General features: G+C 39.9%; 1 protein-coding gene across 1 annotated transcript in view; it reads left to right on the top strand.

The window, feature by feature from the left end:
* The window catches only part of vwf (von Willebrand factor), a 124,118-nt gene that overhangs the window by 29,398 nt on the left and 74,832 nt on the right, over positions 1–19,888 (top strand). The window contains exons 9-13 of the mRNA XM_066724656.1: positions 6,474–6,585; positions 8,222–8,268; positions 14,487–14,623; positions 17,444–17,582; positions 18,967–19,067. Coding sequence (XP_066580753.1) covers positions 6,474–6,585; positions 8,222–8,268; positions 14,487–14,623; positions 17,444–17,582; positions 18,967–19,067 — 536 coding nt within the window. The remainder of the gene's footprint in view (positions 1–6,473; positions 6,586–8,221; positions 8,269–14,486; positions 14,624–17,443; positions 17,583–18,966; positions 19,068–19,888) is intronic.

Genomic DNA, 19,888 nt, shown 5'->3' on the forward strand with positions numbered 1-19,888 from the left:
TTTCCAAGTCCCAGCCGATTGTCAACATTAAGAGTAATACAAGAGTAATGCTAGTCTTTCTATACAATGACATTTCAATATAACAAATGATTATGATCTTTCCCTTGTAGGTATATTTGACCTGTATTAGTTACAAATAATTCTGTTTGAAGAATCCGTTAAAAACTTGCCTAACCAACTGGTTATACAATTTCTAAGCTTACCTATTTCGAAGGCTGTATTGCAACATGCAAATGTTTGGATTTATCCTTACTACCATTGTTTAATTTGTAATTAAAAAGCAATCTACTTTTACTGTTATACATAAATAAAAGTATCTATTGAGAGAGACAAGTTAATGAGTTAAACAAAAAAAAATTGGCGTTAAGACCTAACTTACAGATTAAGAAGGGCTTGCAACCTGTAACAATTTATTTTATTTAAACTCTTTATGTAGATAAATTCTAAGATTTTTTACCAGTATTTAAATAGTAGTTGGCTAAGTATGTATAATGTATTAAGAATTTGTAATTTATTTAAACCTAGTAATTGTAATGTCTGTCATGGTGAACAGACTGGGTGGAAGAGGACCCAGGTGCGGTGCGTACACAATTGAGGCAGGTGGTCAAGAACCATCAGACAGGTGTAACAGAGGCAGTCTAATAATCGAAGTCAAGAGAACAAGTAAAGGTCAAATCACAGGCAAACAGTGCAATACAGGGAATCCAAGGTCATGGTCAAAACAAACAGGCAAAAGGTCAAGTATTTGGAGAGCAAAACAGAGAATCCAAAAGGCATTGGTCAAGAGGAGAAGCAAACACACCGGAGATTAGGTTTAGGAACATGACTTTCAATGATCTTGGGCTTGGCTTGGCTTGAAGGAGATAATTGAATAATGCAGGACTAGATTGTGATGAAACAGGTAAAGGATGACATCTGGCGTCGAACTTGGGAATTTCAGGCCGACAGCATGACAATAATAGGATAGACTGACACTACGTGATGATGAGATCAGTTAACTCCTCCCTTGGCCCTGCTCGGCTCCAGGCCAGTACTAGGTAAGGACCAGGGGCATTCTCCCTGTCCACTTGGTGTAAATGTGGTACTGTGACTGGACGTAACTTGTGTATACAGTGCATCCTGAAAGTATTCACAGCGCTGCATTTTTTCCACATTTTGTTATGTTACAGCCTTATTCCAAAATGGATTAAATTTATTATTTTCCTCAAAATTCTACACACAATACCCCATAATGTCAACGTGAAAGAAGTTTGTTTGAAATCTTTGCAAATTTATTAAAAATAAAAAACAAAAAATGTACATGTACATAAGTATTCACAGCCTTTGCCATGACACTCAAAATTGAGCTCAGGTGCATCCTGTTTCCACTGATCATCCCTGAGATGTTTCTACAACTTGATTGGAGCCCACCTGTGGTAAATTCAGTTGATTGGACATGATTTGGAAAGGCACACACCTGTCTATATAAGGTCCACAATTAACAGTGCATGTCAGAGCGCAAACCAAGCCATGAAGTCCAAGGAATTGTCTGTAGACCTCTCTTATCGAGGCACAGATCTGGGGAAGGGTACAGAAATATTTCTGCAGCATTGAAGGTCCCAATGAGCACCGTGGCCTCCATCATCCATAAATGGAAGAAGTTTGGAACCACCAGCACTCGAGCTGGCTGCCCGGCCAAACTGAGCGATCGGGGGAGAAGGGCCTTAGTCAGGGAGGTGACCAAGAACCCGATGGTCACTCTGACAGAGCTCCAGCGTGTCTCTGTGGAGAGAGGAGGACCTTCCAGAAGAACAACCATCTCTGCAGCACTCCACCAATCAGGCCTGTATGGTAGAGTGGCCAGACGGAAGCCACTTCTCAGTAAAAGGCACATGATAGCCCGCCTGGAGTTTACCAAAAGGCACCTGAAGGACTCTCAGACCATGAGAAACAAAATTCTCTGGTCTGATGAAACACAGATTGAACTCATGTCTGGAGGAAACCAGGCACAGCTCATCACCTGGCCAATACCATCCCTACAGTGAAGCATGGTGGTGGCAGCATCACGCTGTGGGGATGTTTTTCAGCGGCAGGAACTGGGAGACTAGTCAGGATCGAGGGAAAGATGAATGCAGGATTGTACAGAGACATCCTTGATGAAAACCTGTTCCAGAGCACTCTGGACCTCAGACTGGGGTGAAGGTTCATCTTCCAACAGGACAACGACCCTAAGTACACAGTCAAGATAACAAAGGAGTGGCTACAGGACAACTCTGTGAATGTCCTTGAGTGGCCCAGCCAGAGCCCAGACTTGAACCTGATTGAACATCTCTGGAGAGATCTGAAAATGGCTGTGCACCGACGCTCCCCATCCAACCTGATGGAGCTTGAGAGGCTCTGCAAAGAAGAATGGGAGAAACTGATAGGTTTCCAAAAAATAGGTGTGCCAAGCTTGTAGCATCATACTCAAAAAGACATGAGGCTGTAATTGGTGCCAAAGGTGCTTCAACAAAGTATTGAGCAAAGGCTGTGAATACTTATGTACATGTGCAAACTTCTTTCACGTTGTAATTATATGGGGTATTGTTTGTAGAATTTTGAGGAAAATAATTAATTAATTTTGGAATAAGGCTGTAACATAACAAAATGTGGAAATAGTGAAGCGCTGTGAATACTTTCCGGATGCACTGTATATATCTACCCAAAGTCTAAGTAACCACATCTGCAAATGATTGATTGCTCAAAACAACTTATTTTATTGTTGAGTTTGACATTACTGCCCTAAATAAAATGTAATAACTCTAAACAAGTTGAAGTTTTCAAAATGTCAATGCATGAGACTTTTCACATTGCAGAAATGTGGTGACAGAAACTGCTCTCACCAGCTAAAGTAGTTGTCTGTGTGTGTATGTGCACGTATGTTGTAGAACTGTGGGGGGGTGCTAAAGGATTTTTTTTTTAACAAATGCGTGAGATATTGTCAACAATATGTGAGCTATGTCTATAACTTCTTACATATATGTGACAATAAGTTAGCATTACTTATACATCACTGGCCTGTTGGTTCATCAATAACATTCAGAATTGCTGCGACATTATTTTCTACCTCTGCCATTTTTGCTCCCCTATTCTGATTGGTTTACACCAGTTAACTAACTTATTGCGTCGACAATGCAAGGACGTGACTAGGGTTGGGTATCGAGAACTGGTTCCATTTTAGAACCGTTTCCAAATTTCCAAGAACCGTGAATTCAATAAGACACGCTCATTTCGATTCCTCACTTCGGTTCCTAACTTTATTAATCATGCTCGCGAGGTGAACGGCAGTGAGCATTTTACAGTCATATTGATCTGCCAGGACCTGCTACGAGGACCTAATTTCATTACGCACATGCGCAGCACATTACATTCGGCACCATGGCTGAGTCTGACCGCTGCAAACGCTCCAAAGTTTGGTTAAGCTATGCTAAAATTGATAACACCACCACAAAATGCAACACCTGCAGCAAAAGGATTTCGTGCAAGGGAGGAAGCACCTCCAATATGATTAAGCATTTACTTCAACACGGCGTGAATCTAAAGGAATGTACAATTTTTGCCGCACCAGATACAGCTAATATTAGCAGTAACAGCATCTCACCCTCAGGTACAAAACACAGATGAGCAGAATCAGTTTAATTTTTTTTTTTTTGAGATTTTTTTGTTTAAAATAGAGATCAATAGAGGAAGGATGTATTCGATACAATCTTTATTTGTAGAGCCAGATACTCCATTCACTTTAGCCATGAAGGGGAAAATGAGCAAGGAGAAAGCGGATGAATGTCAACGGGTGGTGACAGTTTTTCACAGCAATATCAATGGACTTTAGCCTTGTTTGATGTTCTCCTGAGTCTCATACCACATCAGAATCAGAGCTAGCTATCAGAACATTATATTCCACAGTAAACTATGATTCGGTAGGTAGCATTATAAGTGTATAAGGATCACGCATCCTTCTGAAGAAGGCAGACTTGCTGATTTTTCTTCAAAAGAATTGCTGACTTTGCATTACAGACTCTCTTTGACATTGTTACTGGTTCCAATAACTGTCTGTTACATATTTTGTTATGTTCTATTTTTTGTGTTATATTTATTTTAAATGTTTTGGTTTGTAATTGTTTTTGTTGATCATTGCTCATAAAAAAGTGTAATATTTATTTTTATAAATGAAGGGGAACTGTCAATTGGCAGTTTACTGGTTATAGCCTAAATGTGGCAAGAATAAAAGGTAGGCAAATTTTTGTTCTTGAAGTATTTGCTCTTTTTTTCTCTCCAAAAAATGATTGGAACCGGATTTGATAACCAGAATCGGAATCAGAATCGGAATCGATAAAATTGAAACAATACCCAACCCTAGACGTGACACGTCATATGCCGGCATTCATTTTCCTGCTGCATTGACACAGACCCGTTTCCAGAAATATGCTAGCATTTAGACTAGGTCCCAGGGTGGAAAATTGCTGGTGCAAGCATTAACCCTTTCACACAGACTTTGCCAGCAACAAAATGCCACCAAAAAGCCAGCATTTGTTTCAGTGTGAATGAGGTTTTAGCGATCCAAGGATCATTTCCAGTTATGTATATTATCTCATTGGAGAAATAGCATTTTTTAAACTACACTGCTCAAAAAAATTAAGGGAACACGTAATCATCACAGTATAACACCAAGTCAATTAAACTTCAGGGATATCAATCTGTCCAGTTAGGAAGCCTAAGCGATTGTGAATCAATGTCACCTGTTTTGGTGCAAATGAAAGTGACAACAGGTGCACCGGAGAGGCAACAGCAAGACAACCCCCAAAAAGGGAATGGTTTTGCAGGTGGTGGCCACAGACAATTGCTCTCTCCTTATCCTTCCTGACTGATTCTTCTCTAGTTTTGGTGTTTTGCTAGTGTCCTTGTCACTACTGGTAGCATGAGGCGGTACCTGCAGCCCATTCAGGTTGCACAGGTAATCCAGCTCCTCCAGGATAGCACATCCATACGTGCCATCGCAAGAAGGTTTGCTGTGTCTCCCAGTACAGTCTCAAGAGCATGGAGGAGATACCAAGAGGCGGGCCGTTACACGAGGAGAGCTGGACAGGGCCGTAGAAGGGCATCAACCCAGCAGCAGGACCGCTATCTGCTCCTTTGTGCGAGGAGGAACAGAAGGAGCACTGCCAGAGCCCTACAAATTTACCTCCAGCACGCTACTGGTGTGCATGTTTCTGACCAAACTGACAGAAACAGACTCCATGAGGGTGGCATGAGGGCCCGACGTCCTCTAGTGGGACCTGTGCTTACAGCCTAGCACCGTGCAGCTCGATTGGCATTTGCCAGAGAACACCAGAATTGGCAGGTCCGCCATTGGCGCCCCGTTCTCTTCACAGATGAGAGCAAGTTCACACTGAGCACATGTGACAGACGTGAAAGTGTCTGGAGACGCTGTGGTGAACGTTATGCTGCCTGCAACATCATCCAGCATGACCAGTTTGGCGGTAGGTCAGTGATGGTCTGAGGAGGCATATCCTTGGAGGGTCGCACAGACCTCCACATGCCAGCCAACGGTACCCTGACTGCTGTTAGGTACTGGGATGAAATCCTCAGACCCATCGCCAGACCTTATGCTGGTGCAGTGGGCCCTGGGTTCCTCCTGGTGCAGGACAATGCCCGGCCTCATGTGGCCAGAGTGTGTAGGCAGTTCCTGAATGACGAAGGCATTGATGCCATTGACTGGCCCTCACGTTCCCAGACCTGAATCCAATTGATAACCTTTGGGACGTTATGTATCGGTGCATCCGATGCCGCCAAGTAGCACCACAGTCTGTCCAGGAGCTCACTGATGCCCTGATCCAGGTCTGGGAGGAGATCCCCCTGGACACCATCCGCCGTCTCATCAGAAGCATGCCCAGACGTTGTCAGGAGTGCATACAGGCACGTGGGGGCCATACACACTACTGAGTCATATTATGAGTTGCCGTGGTGAAATTCACGCAAGTTGGAACAGCTTGTAATTTCAATTGTTTACTTTGATTTTTGGTGTGAGTTTGAATCCAGCCCTCAATCAGTTGGTGATTTTCATTTCCATTGACCGTTGTTACGTCATTTTGTTCTCAACAAATTACACAATTTATAGTAAAGATTTTGATCTTTAATATATTTCGTTCATCGAGATCCGATGTGTGATTTAAGTGTTCCCTTAATTTTTTTGAGCAGTGTAGTTTATATGTACATTGGAAAACAGAATTGTGCATCATTCTCCCTGTCCACTAGGTGTAAATGTAGTACTGTGACTGGACGGGCTGTTGTATTTAAATATTCCTGTAGAATATCTGTCATTCCTCAGAGCAATGTTATCACTTTAAATGTGTCACTGAATTTCCATGGCTTGTTTAGCAATTTGGCATCATGGGAGTCAATGTGCAAGAAGGAGAGTGTTGAGCTGGTATGTCAAAGTGTTTATATTTATTTCCAAGTTGGGAAGGTACTGGATGGAGACAGCTGTGTGGATGCCTCTCAGTGCTCCTGTGTCCACACTGGCCGACGGTATCCTCCAGGTTCAAGCATTGCCCAGGACTGTAATACCTGGTGAGAGTCTATTCATGTACTGAAAGCCAGATCCATCCACTTTAAAACACTTCAAAAGCATATGAACATCCAGATCCCTGCAGTCTATACATATTTTAGGGTTAACATTATAGTCAGGGCAGTAGTGAAATAACTTCAGAGATCGTGCATCATATAATTACTAGTAAAGGGTTTTTAATTCCCATCTAGAATATTTACCTTTTAAATTAAGGGTTTTAGTGCAGCTTCAAATTTTGTTTTTGACAAGGGATGGGGAGCTGACATTTAGCAATACAATTATTGAAAATAGTTCACAATAGGAAATATTACATCGCAACCAAGAAACACTGAAGCCAAACAGGTCTCTCCACATCGACGTCTTCATCTAACATTATTTAGCAGCTTTGGCTGCTCAGAGCAGCTCACCTTCTGAGATTGGTGAAAACAGCAGTTCCCTCCAGGGGTAGTCCCCTGGCATCAGAGTGGCGCCTTTTTTTTCACCCTCAAGTAGTGAAGCACATCTTTATGACAGTCTGCACATTGCCCATGGTGATTCTCCATCGGAAACTAGCACAACCTGTTAGGGGTTGACACGCTGGCCCACCAGTTAGGGTAGGCATTATCTACCTGAGAATAAATTATAATTACATTTTATTTTTATTATTAATGTATATTTTGTGAATTCCATTCAATTCAAGGGGAGGGGCAGTTTTCTCTTTGAATTTCATTCATATTTTTCCTGCCAATACACAGTATACAACTTCAATTTAAATGCACCTTTTCACATTAATATAAAAAAACTAAAATGTATTTTGCAAGTATTTGAATCAAGACCCAAATGGAAACCTAAATCTAAAAAATGGTATAATCAAGAAACGTCTACACCTCATCTTCAGGATTTGCATCACTTCAACATTTCAACTTGAGTAGTATGTAAAGAAGGTTGTTGATATAATGACATTCTTTAAGGGAGATTATTTTTCAGAACATTTTGTAAAAAATAAGCAATTTTTGGTTCAGAGTATATTGCAAATATAAAATATATGATTTCATATTTTAAAACATTCTTATTTAAATAATTATATTATCCCATTAGGAGATATTCTTTAATAATTCTGGAACAGATTCATTTATTTATTATGTTCATAAAAATGCACTGACTTTTTATAATGTAGGTATCTAATCTTAGCACTATCTATTTAAATTGGTGTTGCCAAACTTATAGTAAATAAACGTACTCCCATCCAAAGAAACCATGGCATGTGGGTCTTGAAATAATAAAACTACAACAATATTATCTTCATTACTTTAATTATTTATTATTTACTAAAATGTTCAAAATAATTTGCAAAAATGTTATCTTTTAGACTCAAAAACATTTGGATTTTGGAACATTCATTATAAAATAAATAAAAGATTTGCTTACTAGTGTAATTTATTTACTTTCAAACAATATATCAAGTTAAGGCCTTCTGTCATGCATGGACTGTTTTTGAGAATGTTCTTGTTCCTGAATATAGTGTCTCTCAGTGGCCTCTTGGTGCACATTGACAAGTTAAGAAATGTGGCCATGATATTGCAAATGGGCATCATGGCATTGGTCTGTAGCACTGTTAATAAACATTATGCTTATTTTTATATTTATTTTTATTTTCAGTGTATGCAGACATGGCTTGTGGGAATGCACAAATGAGGATTGCCCTGGTAAGTTGTGTTATTAAAAATATTTTTGCTTGTGGTATGCATTTTACACTACTGTTTGGTGGGTGGATGTGAAATTCAGCTATATCTCTTGACTGTAATTGTATTTATTTGTTTTAGATTATTTTAAATGTTGTCTAATCGAATTAGAAAAAGGTCAAAGTGGGAGTCAGGGAATCCCAGGACTCATCCACCAGCCATAGCACAGCAGAAACCAGAAGCCGACACCAAGCAGGTTACTACCCATTTGTGAAGAGATCTATTCACCATTCACAACTGCTGTAGCTGTCCCAGACTAGGGTGTTGGAAGCAGAACCATCTGCCAAAACTATACCTTTGGCCCAGAGTTTGAGGACTCTGGGCCAAACTCTCAACTCAAGCCAGCACTGGATTTCCAATAGGAAGCCAAGCCTGTAAAATTTCATAAAAGTGTGCGTGGAGGCCCAGCGCACCGCAGCACAAATATCTGTCAAAGGGGCCCCTTGAAACAGGGGCCGAGGCTGAAGCCACACCTCAAGACAGTATACAGTAAGGAAAAAAGTCATTGCATGAAAGTTGTTTATCCAAAATCCAATGAGGCTAGTAGGATGATTTTTTACTTCATCCAATTGGCAGATACCACAGTACAATCCTGGATACATTCTACATGGTATTTCTATAATCTTTATAAGATAATGGATTTACTTGCAAAAAATGTTTCCTGATATCATACTGTGGCACTGCAGTTAACCGCTGGCTTGAATTAGAAGTTGCAGATGTCGTGGAAGATGTAAGTGGAGCATATGAGATTAAATGAATGTTTGACAAACTGTATAGTTTGTACCAAGCTTCACAAGAAAAACTAGCAGAACTTCAAAAATGTACCAGTGAACCAGAGTATACGATTAATTGCTGTGGGATTAATACTATGAATGCGCTGGGTACCCTCTAGTGCTAGTGCTGTATAGCAAAATTATGCAGCTTTAGTACAGCATTTTGAAAATGCTATAGACACTAGCCTAGATACCAAATAACAGGCGACCTAGAAGGGACTCAAAGATTGACACGTCATTTGTCTTGAACATGGGTTCACTTTTTGATGCATTAGTGGAAGAATTGGAGAAGCTTTCTTTGGTGCTACAGAAGCAATCTACTACACTGATTGTTAAGGTACAACCACTTCACCAGAAGTAAACCCTTCAGGTTCCCTGGACTAGGATAACCCCTGGACTAGGATAACCCAGCGCCATCAGTGCAGGATGGGGGATCCTCCGCAGGAGACAAGCTCGGGAAGAAAAAAGTAACCGACACAATGCCAGATCGTTTGTCTTCAGTTTATTTCTGCCACAGAAGTCCGTTTCGGGGCAGGACATATTACAGATTTAGTTGCTAGGCAGACATGGAATGTGTCCGATATCATAACTCCTAACACACTTGAGAGTTTCCGTTGACATGTCTGCACGGTTTGCCTAGCAGTAGATGACGTGGGACTCTATATTATTTCTGGTTTGTCTGAAGAGCAGCATGTATATTGTTTATGTTGTCAGCTCTGAGCTGTTCCTCAAAATATAATATAAATATAGGGAGATTGTGGTTTGACATTTCCAAAATAGAGGTGAGGGGATGGCCGTGAGTTCAAGTGTCTAGACTTTCACAGAAATAGTTATGCGCAGTATGTTATTTATGTTATTTCTACAATAATAACAAATTTCAGCCCCCCTTGCCATGGCAAGTTTCCAGTGAGATATGACAATGTTAACTCTGCAACTTCTGTTAAAGGCTAATCCTACAATAAGAATACAATACAATGAGTTACATGGTTACAGTAGGTTAAATAATCAGTATGCCTACCAAACTTAATTATCCCCAACAGTTAGTATATGAATATGTTATGTAAAAATCCTTGTACTCTGTTCTCCCAACATGCAGAGTATTATACAGTGGGTATATACAATACATAGGGGGCAATTTTACCCCAACACTGATCCATGCTCATTTCTAATAACATCACGTTATTTGAACAAAAGTGTCTGTTTTTTTAAATCCTTGTCAAAACATCCTGGAGAACTCTTTTTAATTGCTCAGCAAGCAGTTCATAGTGGAGCGTTCAAAGGAGTAGCTTTGCATAAAGGGAGAATGACAGTCATTGACCACACTACATTTTATCTTTCAATAAAACTGGAACAGGGTATGGTCACATCACGCATTGGGTCAGATCAAACAAGATGAAGATAAAACAAAGTATCAAGAACTCTTGAAACACGTGGAAGTGCTTGAAAAATCTATGTGGCCACCTAATCAAGATATTTATTTTGGAGACAAGTAAATCAAGAACCTTTGTGCTTTCCCCTCCGCAGATGTATCACAATGGAATAGAACAAGGCCTGAAGAGGTTTGAGGTGCAGCAGGTACAAGGGTATTTCTGCAACACGCCTGCTAGCAAGGCAAACAGCCAGTGGCAAAGTACAAAACTCACTTCTCTCAACCTGAAGAGGGAGAGACATTTGTTGATCAAGGCAACTATGTCTGAGGTGTGGGAGATTTAATATTGAATTCATCTGTACTTGAAAATCGTATGCCAGCTTGAAGTGGGTTGATACATGCACTAGGAGGGAGTGACCAAAGGGCAAGGGAGGTACCAAAGGGAAAGATTCAGAACTTGTAATCTCTTCATTAGAAAGAAAAACACAGGTACCTCTTGTGAATGGGAGCTATGGATACCTGAACATACATATCTGAACACATCTTTTCGTGGGCACCAGGACTTACTTGAATTAGAAACCTTCTCAGAAAGAAAGAGTGTAATGAATGGATTGCTTACTTGGAAACCTGCACTGGTATCTCCAGGTTTATAGCTGAATATTGGAGAGGGTCCATCACTACAGTTGCTGCATCACCCCTAATTCTGTGAAGGAGCAGCAGAGAATAACCCAGACATCTTAGTTACAGAATTGCCTATGGGTCAGTTGAACAGGAGAGTAGCAGTGGTGGGTTAGTAGAAGTTAAAGGAGGGAGCCCTTCACATCTGGGGCTAGCACTTCTTAAAAGGGTGTGGATGTTTTTGCTGCCACTGGCCAGTGGGTGTCAAGAAAGACAATGCCTCAAGTCTCCCTGATAGGGAAATATCTTGCCTGTACAGGAGAATTTGAGGGTGGTAGCGTGTACCCGGTGTAGACTGCATGTAGCTGCATGTGCTACTTTATAAATCTATCCAGCTGGGAGCATCTCAGCATGTCCTCAAACTCTGGGCCAAAGGTATAGTTTTGGCAGATGGCTCTGCTTCCAACACCCTATTCTGGGACAGCTACAGCAGTTAATCACATGGTGAATAGATCTCTTCAAAAATGGGTAGGGTGGAGTTAGTGGCTGATGAAGTAACTGAAACCAGTACCCCAGGGTCTGAGGACTGGACAGAGTGTCATCCCTCCAATTACTAAGACTAGAGCTTGAGGCATCATTTATGGAGCAGAGATGCTGGAGGGGGGAGCCACAGGGAGCTGCAACAGGGGCGGTCAAAGTGGAGGACACTGTGCCTTGAAGGCCCTGACTAGGACATGATGAGTGGGTTCAACATTGGGGCAAATGTCTATAAAACAGGACATGGTGTTCCTCAGGACAGAAATGTTGATATTATTACTGCTGCAGTGGTGCTCTTCTAAGAAAGAAAGAAAGTTGAGTTGATGTGACATCGGGTAGAATAGGAGCATCTCTTTAGTGCTGTCTGAAGAGGCAGATGGAATTGTGGACAATTCCTAGGCAATGTAGATGGTGCTGTCTCCAATGGGGGAATGGACTCATTGAAGGACCCCCGGCACAGAGACAATAAGAACAGCAGTCCTGTTGTGTAGATCAGACAGAGTACTGTTCCGAGACACACGGAACACACGGACAATTAATTTTCTCCTGTGGATATTTTTTCTTTTATCCTCTGCATTTGATGTAGGTACTGTATACTTACACTTAGGTTGACAGTGACTGCACTCCACTGTCCTTCACAGTTTTTTAAATCTGTGAAAGCTCCCTGTGACAACTCTTTGTTAAGGGCACTATATAAAATACAAATTTTGATTTTTGTAGACATACAGCTCTGGAAAAAATTAAGAGACCACTCCCAAGTTCAGAAATCAATGTTAAGTGGTCTCTTAATTTCTTCCAGCTGTATACTGTATACAGTGAGGGAAAAAAAGTATTTGATCCCCTGCTGATTTTGTACGTTTGCTCACTGACAAATAAATGATCAGTCTATAATTTTAATGGTAGGTGTATTTTAACAGTGAGAGACAGAATAACAACAAAAAAATCCAGAAAAACGCATTTCAAAAAAGTTATAAATTGATTTGCATGTTAATGAGTGAAATAAGTATTTGATCCCCTATCAATCAGCAAGATTTCTGGCTCCCACGTGTCTTTTATACCGGTAACGAGCTGAGATTAGGAGCACTCTCTTAAAGGGAGTGCTCCTAATCTCAGCTCGTTACCTGTAAAAAAGACACCTGTCCATAGAAGCAATCAATCAATCAGATTCCAAACTCTCCACCATGGCCAAGACCAAAGAGCTGTCCAAGGATGTCAGGGACAAGATTGTAGACCTACACAAGGCTGGAATGGGCTACAAGACCATCACCAAGCAGCTTGGTGAGAAGGTGACAACAGTTGGTCCGATTATTCGCAAATGGAAGAAACACAAAATAACTGTCAGTCTCCCTCGGTCTGGGGCTCCATGCAAGATCTCACCTCGTGGAGTTTCAATGATCATGAGAACGGTGAGGAATCAGCCCAGAACTACACAGGAGGATCTTGTTAATGATCTCAAGGCAGCTGGGACCATAGACACCAGGAAAACAATTGGTAACACACTACGCCGTGAAGGACTGAAATCCTGCAGCGCCCGCAAGGTCCCCCTGCTCAAGAAAGCACATGTACAGGCCCGTCTGAAGTTTGCCAACATCTGAATGATTCAGAGGAGAACTGGGTGAAAGTGTTGTGGTCAGATGAGACCAAAATCAAGCTCTTTGGCATCAACTCAACTCGCCGTGTTTGGAGGAGGAGGAATGACCCCAAGAACACCATCCCCACCGTCAAACATGGAGGTGGAAACATTATGCTTTGGGGGTGTTTTTCTGCTAAGGGGATAGGACAACTGCACCGCATCAAAGGGACGATGAACGGGGCCATGTACCGTCAAATCTTGGGTGAGAACCTCCTTCCCTCAGCCAGGGCATTGACAATGGGTCGTGGATGAGTATTCCAGCATGACAATGACCCAAAACACACAGCCAAGGCAACAAAGGAGTGGCTCAAGAAGAAGCACTTTAAGGTCCTGGAGTGGCCTAGCCAGTCTCCAGACCTTAATCCCATAGAAAATCTGTGGAGGGAGCTGAAGGTTTGAGTTGCCAAACGTCAGCCTCGAAACCTTAATGACTTGGAGAGGATCTGCAAAGAGGAGTGGGACAAAATCCCTCCTGAGATGTGTGCAAACCTGGTGGCCAACTACAAGAAACGTCTGACCTCTGTGATTGCCAACAAGGGTTTTGCCACCAAGTACTAAGTTGAAGGGGTCAAATACTTATTTCCCTCATTAACATGCAAATCAATTTATAACTTTTTTTAAATGCATCTTTCTGGATTTTTTTGTTGTTATTCTGTCTCTCACTGTTAAAATACACCTACCATTACAATTATAGACTGATCATTTCTTTGTCAGTGTGCAAACGTACAAAATCAGCAGGGGATCAAATACTTTTTTCCCTCACTGTATATTGTGTGTGCATGTGTTTGTATGGTTGCCTGATTTTGCCTGTTTTAGGATTGTTACATTTTGTGTGGAAATATCACAGGCATGTATTGTAGTGGAAACAGAGAGAATCTGACATGATTAATCTTAATAACAGTTCTAGAAAAATAAAGCTTTCCTCAAGTAACAATTAATTAATATATGAATAACACAGGATAAACACAGATTTCATGCACTCCATCTGAGTTCTTATGTTAATCACATGTATAACAGCATTAGGGTTAGATATTAGGATTAGGGTAAGTGCAGGTTAATGTGCTCAACATCAGAAGTCAGATGATGTTCATGATGTACTGATGTTTAAATCCTATGTATTAATATATTAATTCATGAGGAATTATGGTACCTTATTGTAAAGTGTTACCTTATTTTCTTTTGAATGCATGTTAATGTTAATGCTTATGTGAAATACAGACTTGGTTTTCTTATTTGGTTAATTCTTCTACAGGGGAATGCTTTGTCACAGGACAATCACACTACAAAAGTTTTGACAACAAATTCTTCACCTTCAGTGGGACCTGCCAGTACTTGTTTGCCAAGGATTGTAAAGACAACCTCTTTGCTGCTGTCATTGAAATGGTGCAGGTAAATTGTCTTTCATAAACATCTGAGTATTCTGAATTTTAATTGTTATAATTAAGTGAGACAATAACAAGATTTATCAGCACTTCTCTCCACTTAATCATGAATTTGAATTGAAATTATAATTGTTTTAAAGAAATCTGCTATATTTCCAGGTTCAGAGGAAATTAGTCTGAATGTGAAACTTAAGAACCAATAATAATAATAATAATAATAATAATAATAATAATAATAATAATACACACACGCTAATAGCAAACTACAAACTTGTTAATCACAGCGGTTACATTTATGATTAGAAGAAAGTGTCATCTTACTAAAAATGAAACTGCGACTGAGTACAGTTCTATTAGCGGATGGGTCAAAGTTTTGATTTAATCCCAGCCTTGGTCCTTGTTTTTTGAAAGTATGCCTTGAAGCTAATCATATTGTTATTGCTGTTTGCCATTGGTTCTCTAAATAATATCCCTCTGACTCTGTCTTGGTCATTTGAAAAGATCAAATAAATGCATGGGCTCTCTCTGTTCAGTACCCTGACAAATTGAGTTAGAAAGCAGTCATTTACCATCTCAACCATGTATAATCTGCTTCTATAGTCCCAACTGGACTTTCCCAGTCTATGTTTGGGAAAATTAAATCCCTCATTATAACAGCCACATCCTTGCTACATGCAGTCCTGATTACATTGTACAACGCAACATCTTTCTGTATATCTGAATTGGGTGGTCTGTAACAGACTCCTATCACTAATCCTCCGGATCTTTTATTCAAGAGTTTAACCCACAAAGATTCTGCTTCGTTAGCAGTATCTAATTTGAGTTCTTCTGCCTCAATGTCATTTATGATATATAATGCTATCACACCACTTCTTCGATTATGCCTGTCTCTTGAGGTACAACCATTTCAGGACTTGCCTACTTGCAGTTTCCTTTTGTTTTCTTTTGTTAGTAGAACATCTCCCATTGTCAGAGCTCCCTGCCCCCCTCGTCCCTAGTTTAAAACATCCTCAATTATCTGCACATATGCTCTCCCAATGCATTACAGGTTTGTACAGGTCCCATCTATCCCAGAAGAAAGACTAATGCCCCATAAATCTAAAACCCTCTTCCCTACACCAGGATGTCAACAACATGTTGAACTTTCTAATCTCTGCCTGTCTCCCTGGCATGGCATGTGTAACTGATAGTATTTCAGAGAAAACAACCATTGAGGTTCTGCTCTTAAGTTTCTTACCTAACTCTTCAAATTTGTCTTACAGTACCTCTGGCCTACCTTTCCCTATGTCATTGGTTCCAATGTGGATCATGACCAGTGGTTCCCAGTGGTAGCCTGTCTACTAGTTTAGGGGGATCTGCAACCTGAGCACCAGTTTAGGCAAGACAGAGGGTTTACCACAATATGTAAACCATTGGTATGCCCCAAAAACAGGAAGACCAGAATAGAGTTTTCCCAAAAACATCTAAAGAACCCTCTACAGTTCTGGAACAGCATACAATGGACATATGAGACAAAGATCAACTTGGGAAGAGAAGAGTATGGAGAAGTAAAGGAACTGCTCATGATCTTAAGCATACCACCTCATCTATGAAGCATGTTATGGAACTGGTTCCCTTGTATTTATTGATGATGTGACTGCAGACAAAAGCAGGAGGATGAATTCTGAAGTGTTTAGGCTATATTATCTGATAAGTTTCAGCCAAATGCTTCCAAACTCATTGGACGGCACTTCACAGTGCAGATGGACAATGACCTGAAGCATACTGGAAAAGCAACCCAAGACTTTTTTAAGGCGAAGAAGTGTAATGTTCTGCAATGGCCAAGTCAATCACCTGACCTGAATCCAATTGAGCATTCATTTCATTTGCTGAAGGCAAAACTGAAGACAAAATGCCCCAAGAACAAGCAGGAACTGTTTCCTTTCAAATCCATTGTTGTGGCGTACAGAGCCAAAATGATGACAATTGTGTCACTGTCCAAATATTTATGGACCTAACTGTACTTCTAAATTTAGCAAGTTGTTGATATCCTAAAAATTGTCTCTTGGTTATTGTCCCCAAGTCAACTGCTAGACTTTTTTGTTACAGAGAAACATCACCTAACAAGCTCCACCTAGCACAAAGCAATTAACAGAATTCTTCAAAATTCCTTGACTACATCACATTTCCTTCAATCTATTTACTATAACCAACACAGCAGCTTTACTAAATTAGCTACGATGAAGGCAAACTATATACAAGATTAACTTCAAATAAGGCAAACTACAAACAAGATTAGGAATGCTAAGACTGTCTGCAAGTAGAAACACAACAATATAGTTCTCTCTCACCTGTCCTGTGTCTGGCTTTGGCAACTTCTAACCACTTCTGTTGATCAACTATAGTTTGCGGCTTCAGCTATTGTCTGGTTATTGTCCGAACAGACTTAGTGTAAGGCTATACACTACTCTGTTCACCTTTTCTCTCCCCTCAGCCTTAAACTTAACTAACTGTCTTAAACTTAGCATTTTGAGCAAGACTTTTCATCAGCCTCCCAGACACTGTGCTAGATGCAATTTTGTACCCCAGTTCACTGATGCTTGGTGCTCCATAATATTGATGCGTCATCTTGGCAAGGGGGAGGGCTTGCCTGAGTGAGTGCACAGAGGCCTATTGGTAGCTTTTTTTTTTTTTTTTTTGTCAAATTACCTGGGTATATGCATATGCAACCTAATGTTATCCTTTTAAGGGTGATAACAATGAACTTGGGATATGAGCACTGTATTTTGAAAAGATTACCAATCATTTGGCACATTAACTATTATAACAGCAATTTTCTTTTTTCTAGTGTGCTGATGATCATGATGCAGTTTGCACAAGGTCAACCACTTTACGCTTCCATGAACTGGCCAACATGACAATTAAGATGAAGCATGGGGGGGTTGTGTCAGTGGATGGAATGGACATTCAGACCCCCCTAACACATGGTATGTGAGACCTAGTATTACAAGGAAAAATACAACCCTTGACAAAAAGTTTCTCTAACCAATCTCAAAACTATTCACAAATTGTAAATTAATTGTTTAATGTAGCCCCAAGTTTACATTAAACAAGTCTAAGCCCCACTCGGATTTGAACCACTACCTCAGGCAAAGCTCCAAACAACTGTTTTTAAAATAGACAGTTTCAAATCCTGAAAGATTTATTAAGATTCAAACCTCACACTTGTCATGCTGTATGCAACTATCCATGTAACCTAAATGCCTTTAGTACCATAAAAGCATTGCACTCAGCTTTGTAAATTATTATGTGAAGCTTCTGGTTTTGTTTATATAAACTCCATGTACTGTAGTATTAATAATAACTTCAAACTAGAAGTTCTTAACCCTCAGTTAAGAAGAATTCAATGACACAAGCCTTTTTCATAAAGCATATCAATAGAACATGGCTAAAATAAAAACATGTTCCCCACCATAGAACATGGTATGGTGACGAGTAATTAACTAACCTTTTCCTGTAAATACATGTGTTGATTAAACAAGGGTTTAGATGTACATCCCTTTTCTCTCCTTTAAAAAAATGCTTTTCACTAATTTAATTAAGTGGTGGTCTAATTGGAAGGTTCGGTTCAACAACACCAACGAAGACAAACAGCCTCATCTTCTTCACTTAAGCTGAATAAAATTAAATAAATACAATACTATACTATATAACCTCCATGAAATAGAAGTTTGTAATCTGTGTTTAGTGAGTGAATAAAAGGTTTGATTTGGTATAGCCCTATATCTCCGTACAAATGCCCCCAAGTTAAGTTAGTATTTTTTTCTATGATTGTCACAAAATAGTACGTGTTACAATTAGTTATTTATTCTGGGTCATTCATTGAAAATGACTGAGAGCTCCTGTTTTCCTACATATGAAAATGGGATATAGGTTTATATAGAATTTAATATATTTACCTATCTATATTATATTATATTCCAAATACCCATTGTCATCATTTCATAATCATATACCTATTAACTCCAAACCAGGATACTATGTGCCACATGTCAATGCCATTGCATGGTAAAAAATGAAAATCTATACAATTGTCATGATTAATGGTTGCCCTAAGGTATGATAGAACTTCATACGCATTTCTACATGAAATATGAGTGTGTTGAAATATGTAAAGGTGATGGTTATTATCTTTCTATTTTAGAGTGAGATTGAGCAAACAAACCTTTAACATTTCAAAGTGCCATGGCATTCTAAATAATCACCAATTAACAGCAACCAGCATCAATCTGGTTTTAATTGAAGACTTTTTGAAATCTAGTGTGCTCAGAAAAGCTGAAGGCTTTTTTTTAAATTTGACTGTTTTTGCAGGATCCCTTCGTATCCAAAGAACTGTCATGTCTTCACTGAGAGTTACATATAAAGACGACTTCCAGTTGGATTGGGATGGACATGGCAAACTTTTACTTAAGGTAGTTATGATTAACCTTTTCTTTCCCAATTTCTGAATATACAAATAGATGTTAGTAGTCTGCGTAAATTAAAAACATAGTGTCTTCCCTGAATGAAGCCAGCTCGGTCTAATGAGATTAGAGAGGGAAGGACCTGTTTAAAACAATGGGCCAACACTTAGGGTTCTAAAATCAATGTCAAGAAGAGAGAAGAGACATAGGCCTGTATAACCCATAGTATAGGGCACCTTTGCCTTTCTTTCATAGGAGACATATGGAAGCTTGTGAAAATGTAGGTTGAAGGAATCCTGTGGAGAAAGATTTATTGAAAACAGAAGAGAGCAGTATGGAAAATGAAACCAAAAATGTATTATAACATTCAACAGGGAATCCATCTGGACCACGGGATTTGCCATTTTGCATAATGGCTTGCTCTATCTTTGGAAGAATATTGGTTTTGGATTGTTGGTCAACAGTAGGAATATCAAGGTTGTGAAAGAAAGAGTTAAAGAGAACTCTCCCTCATATCTCTACCATCAAGCAGTTTGTCACTCTCTTGTAACACTTTCAGAACTTTGCCGTCCATAGACATAACAGCTCCACCCCCCCCAGAAATCAAACAGCAAAACTCCCCATTACAGTAGTATGCATCAGACAGTATAGGTCACAGTCAACCCCCCCCCTCACTTTTTTCCTTTTTTTATATGCTTCTGCAAACATAACAATATGAACCACAAACCAAAACCATCTCAGGTGTGAAAGTCAATAACAAAGTCCTTAAAGCCGAGACCGGATACGAACGGGTTGTGAAGGAGGGTCATCTGGGTGTTCGGACTGTAGGA

Source organism: Amia ocellicauda, chromosome 15 (genome assembly GCF_036373705.1).
Source record: "Amia ocellicauda isolate fAmiCal2 chromosome 15, fAmiCal2.hap1, whole genome shotgun sequence".
NCBI classification, from domain to species: Eukaryota; Metazoa; Chordata; class Actinopteri; order Amiiformes; family Amiidae; genus Amia; species Amia ocellicauda.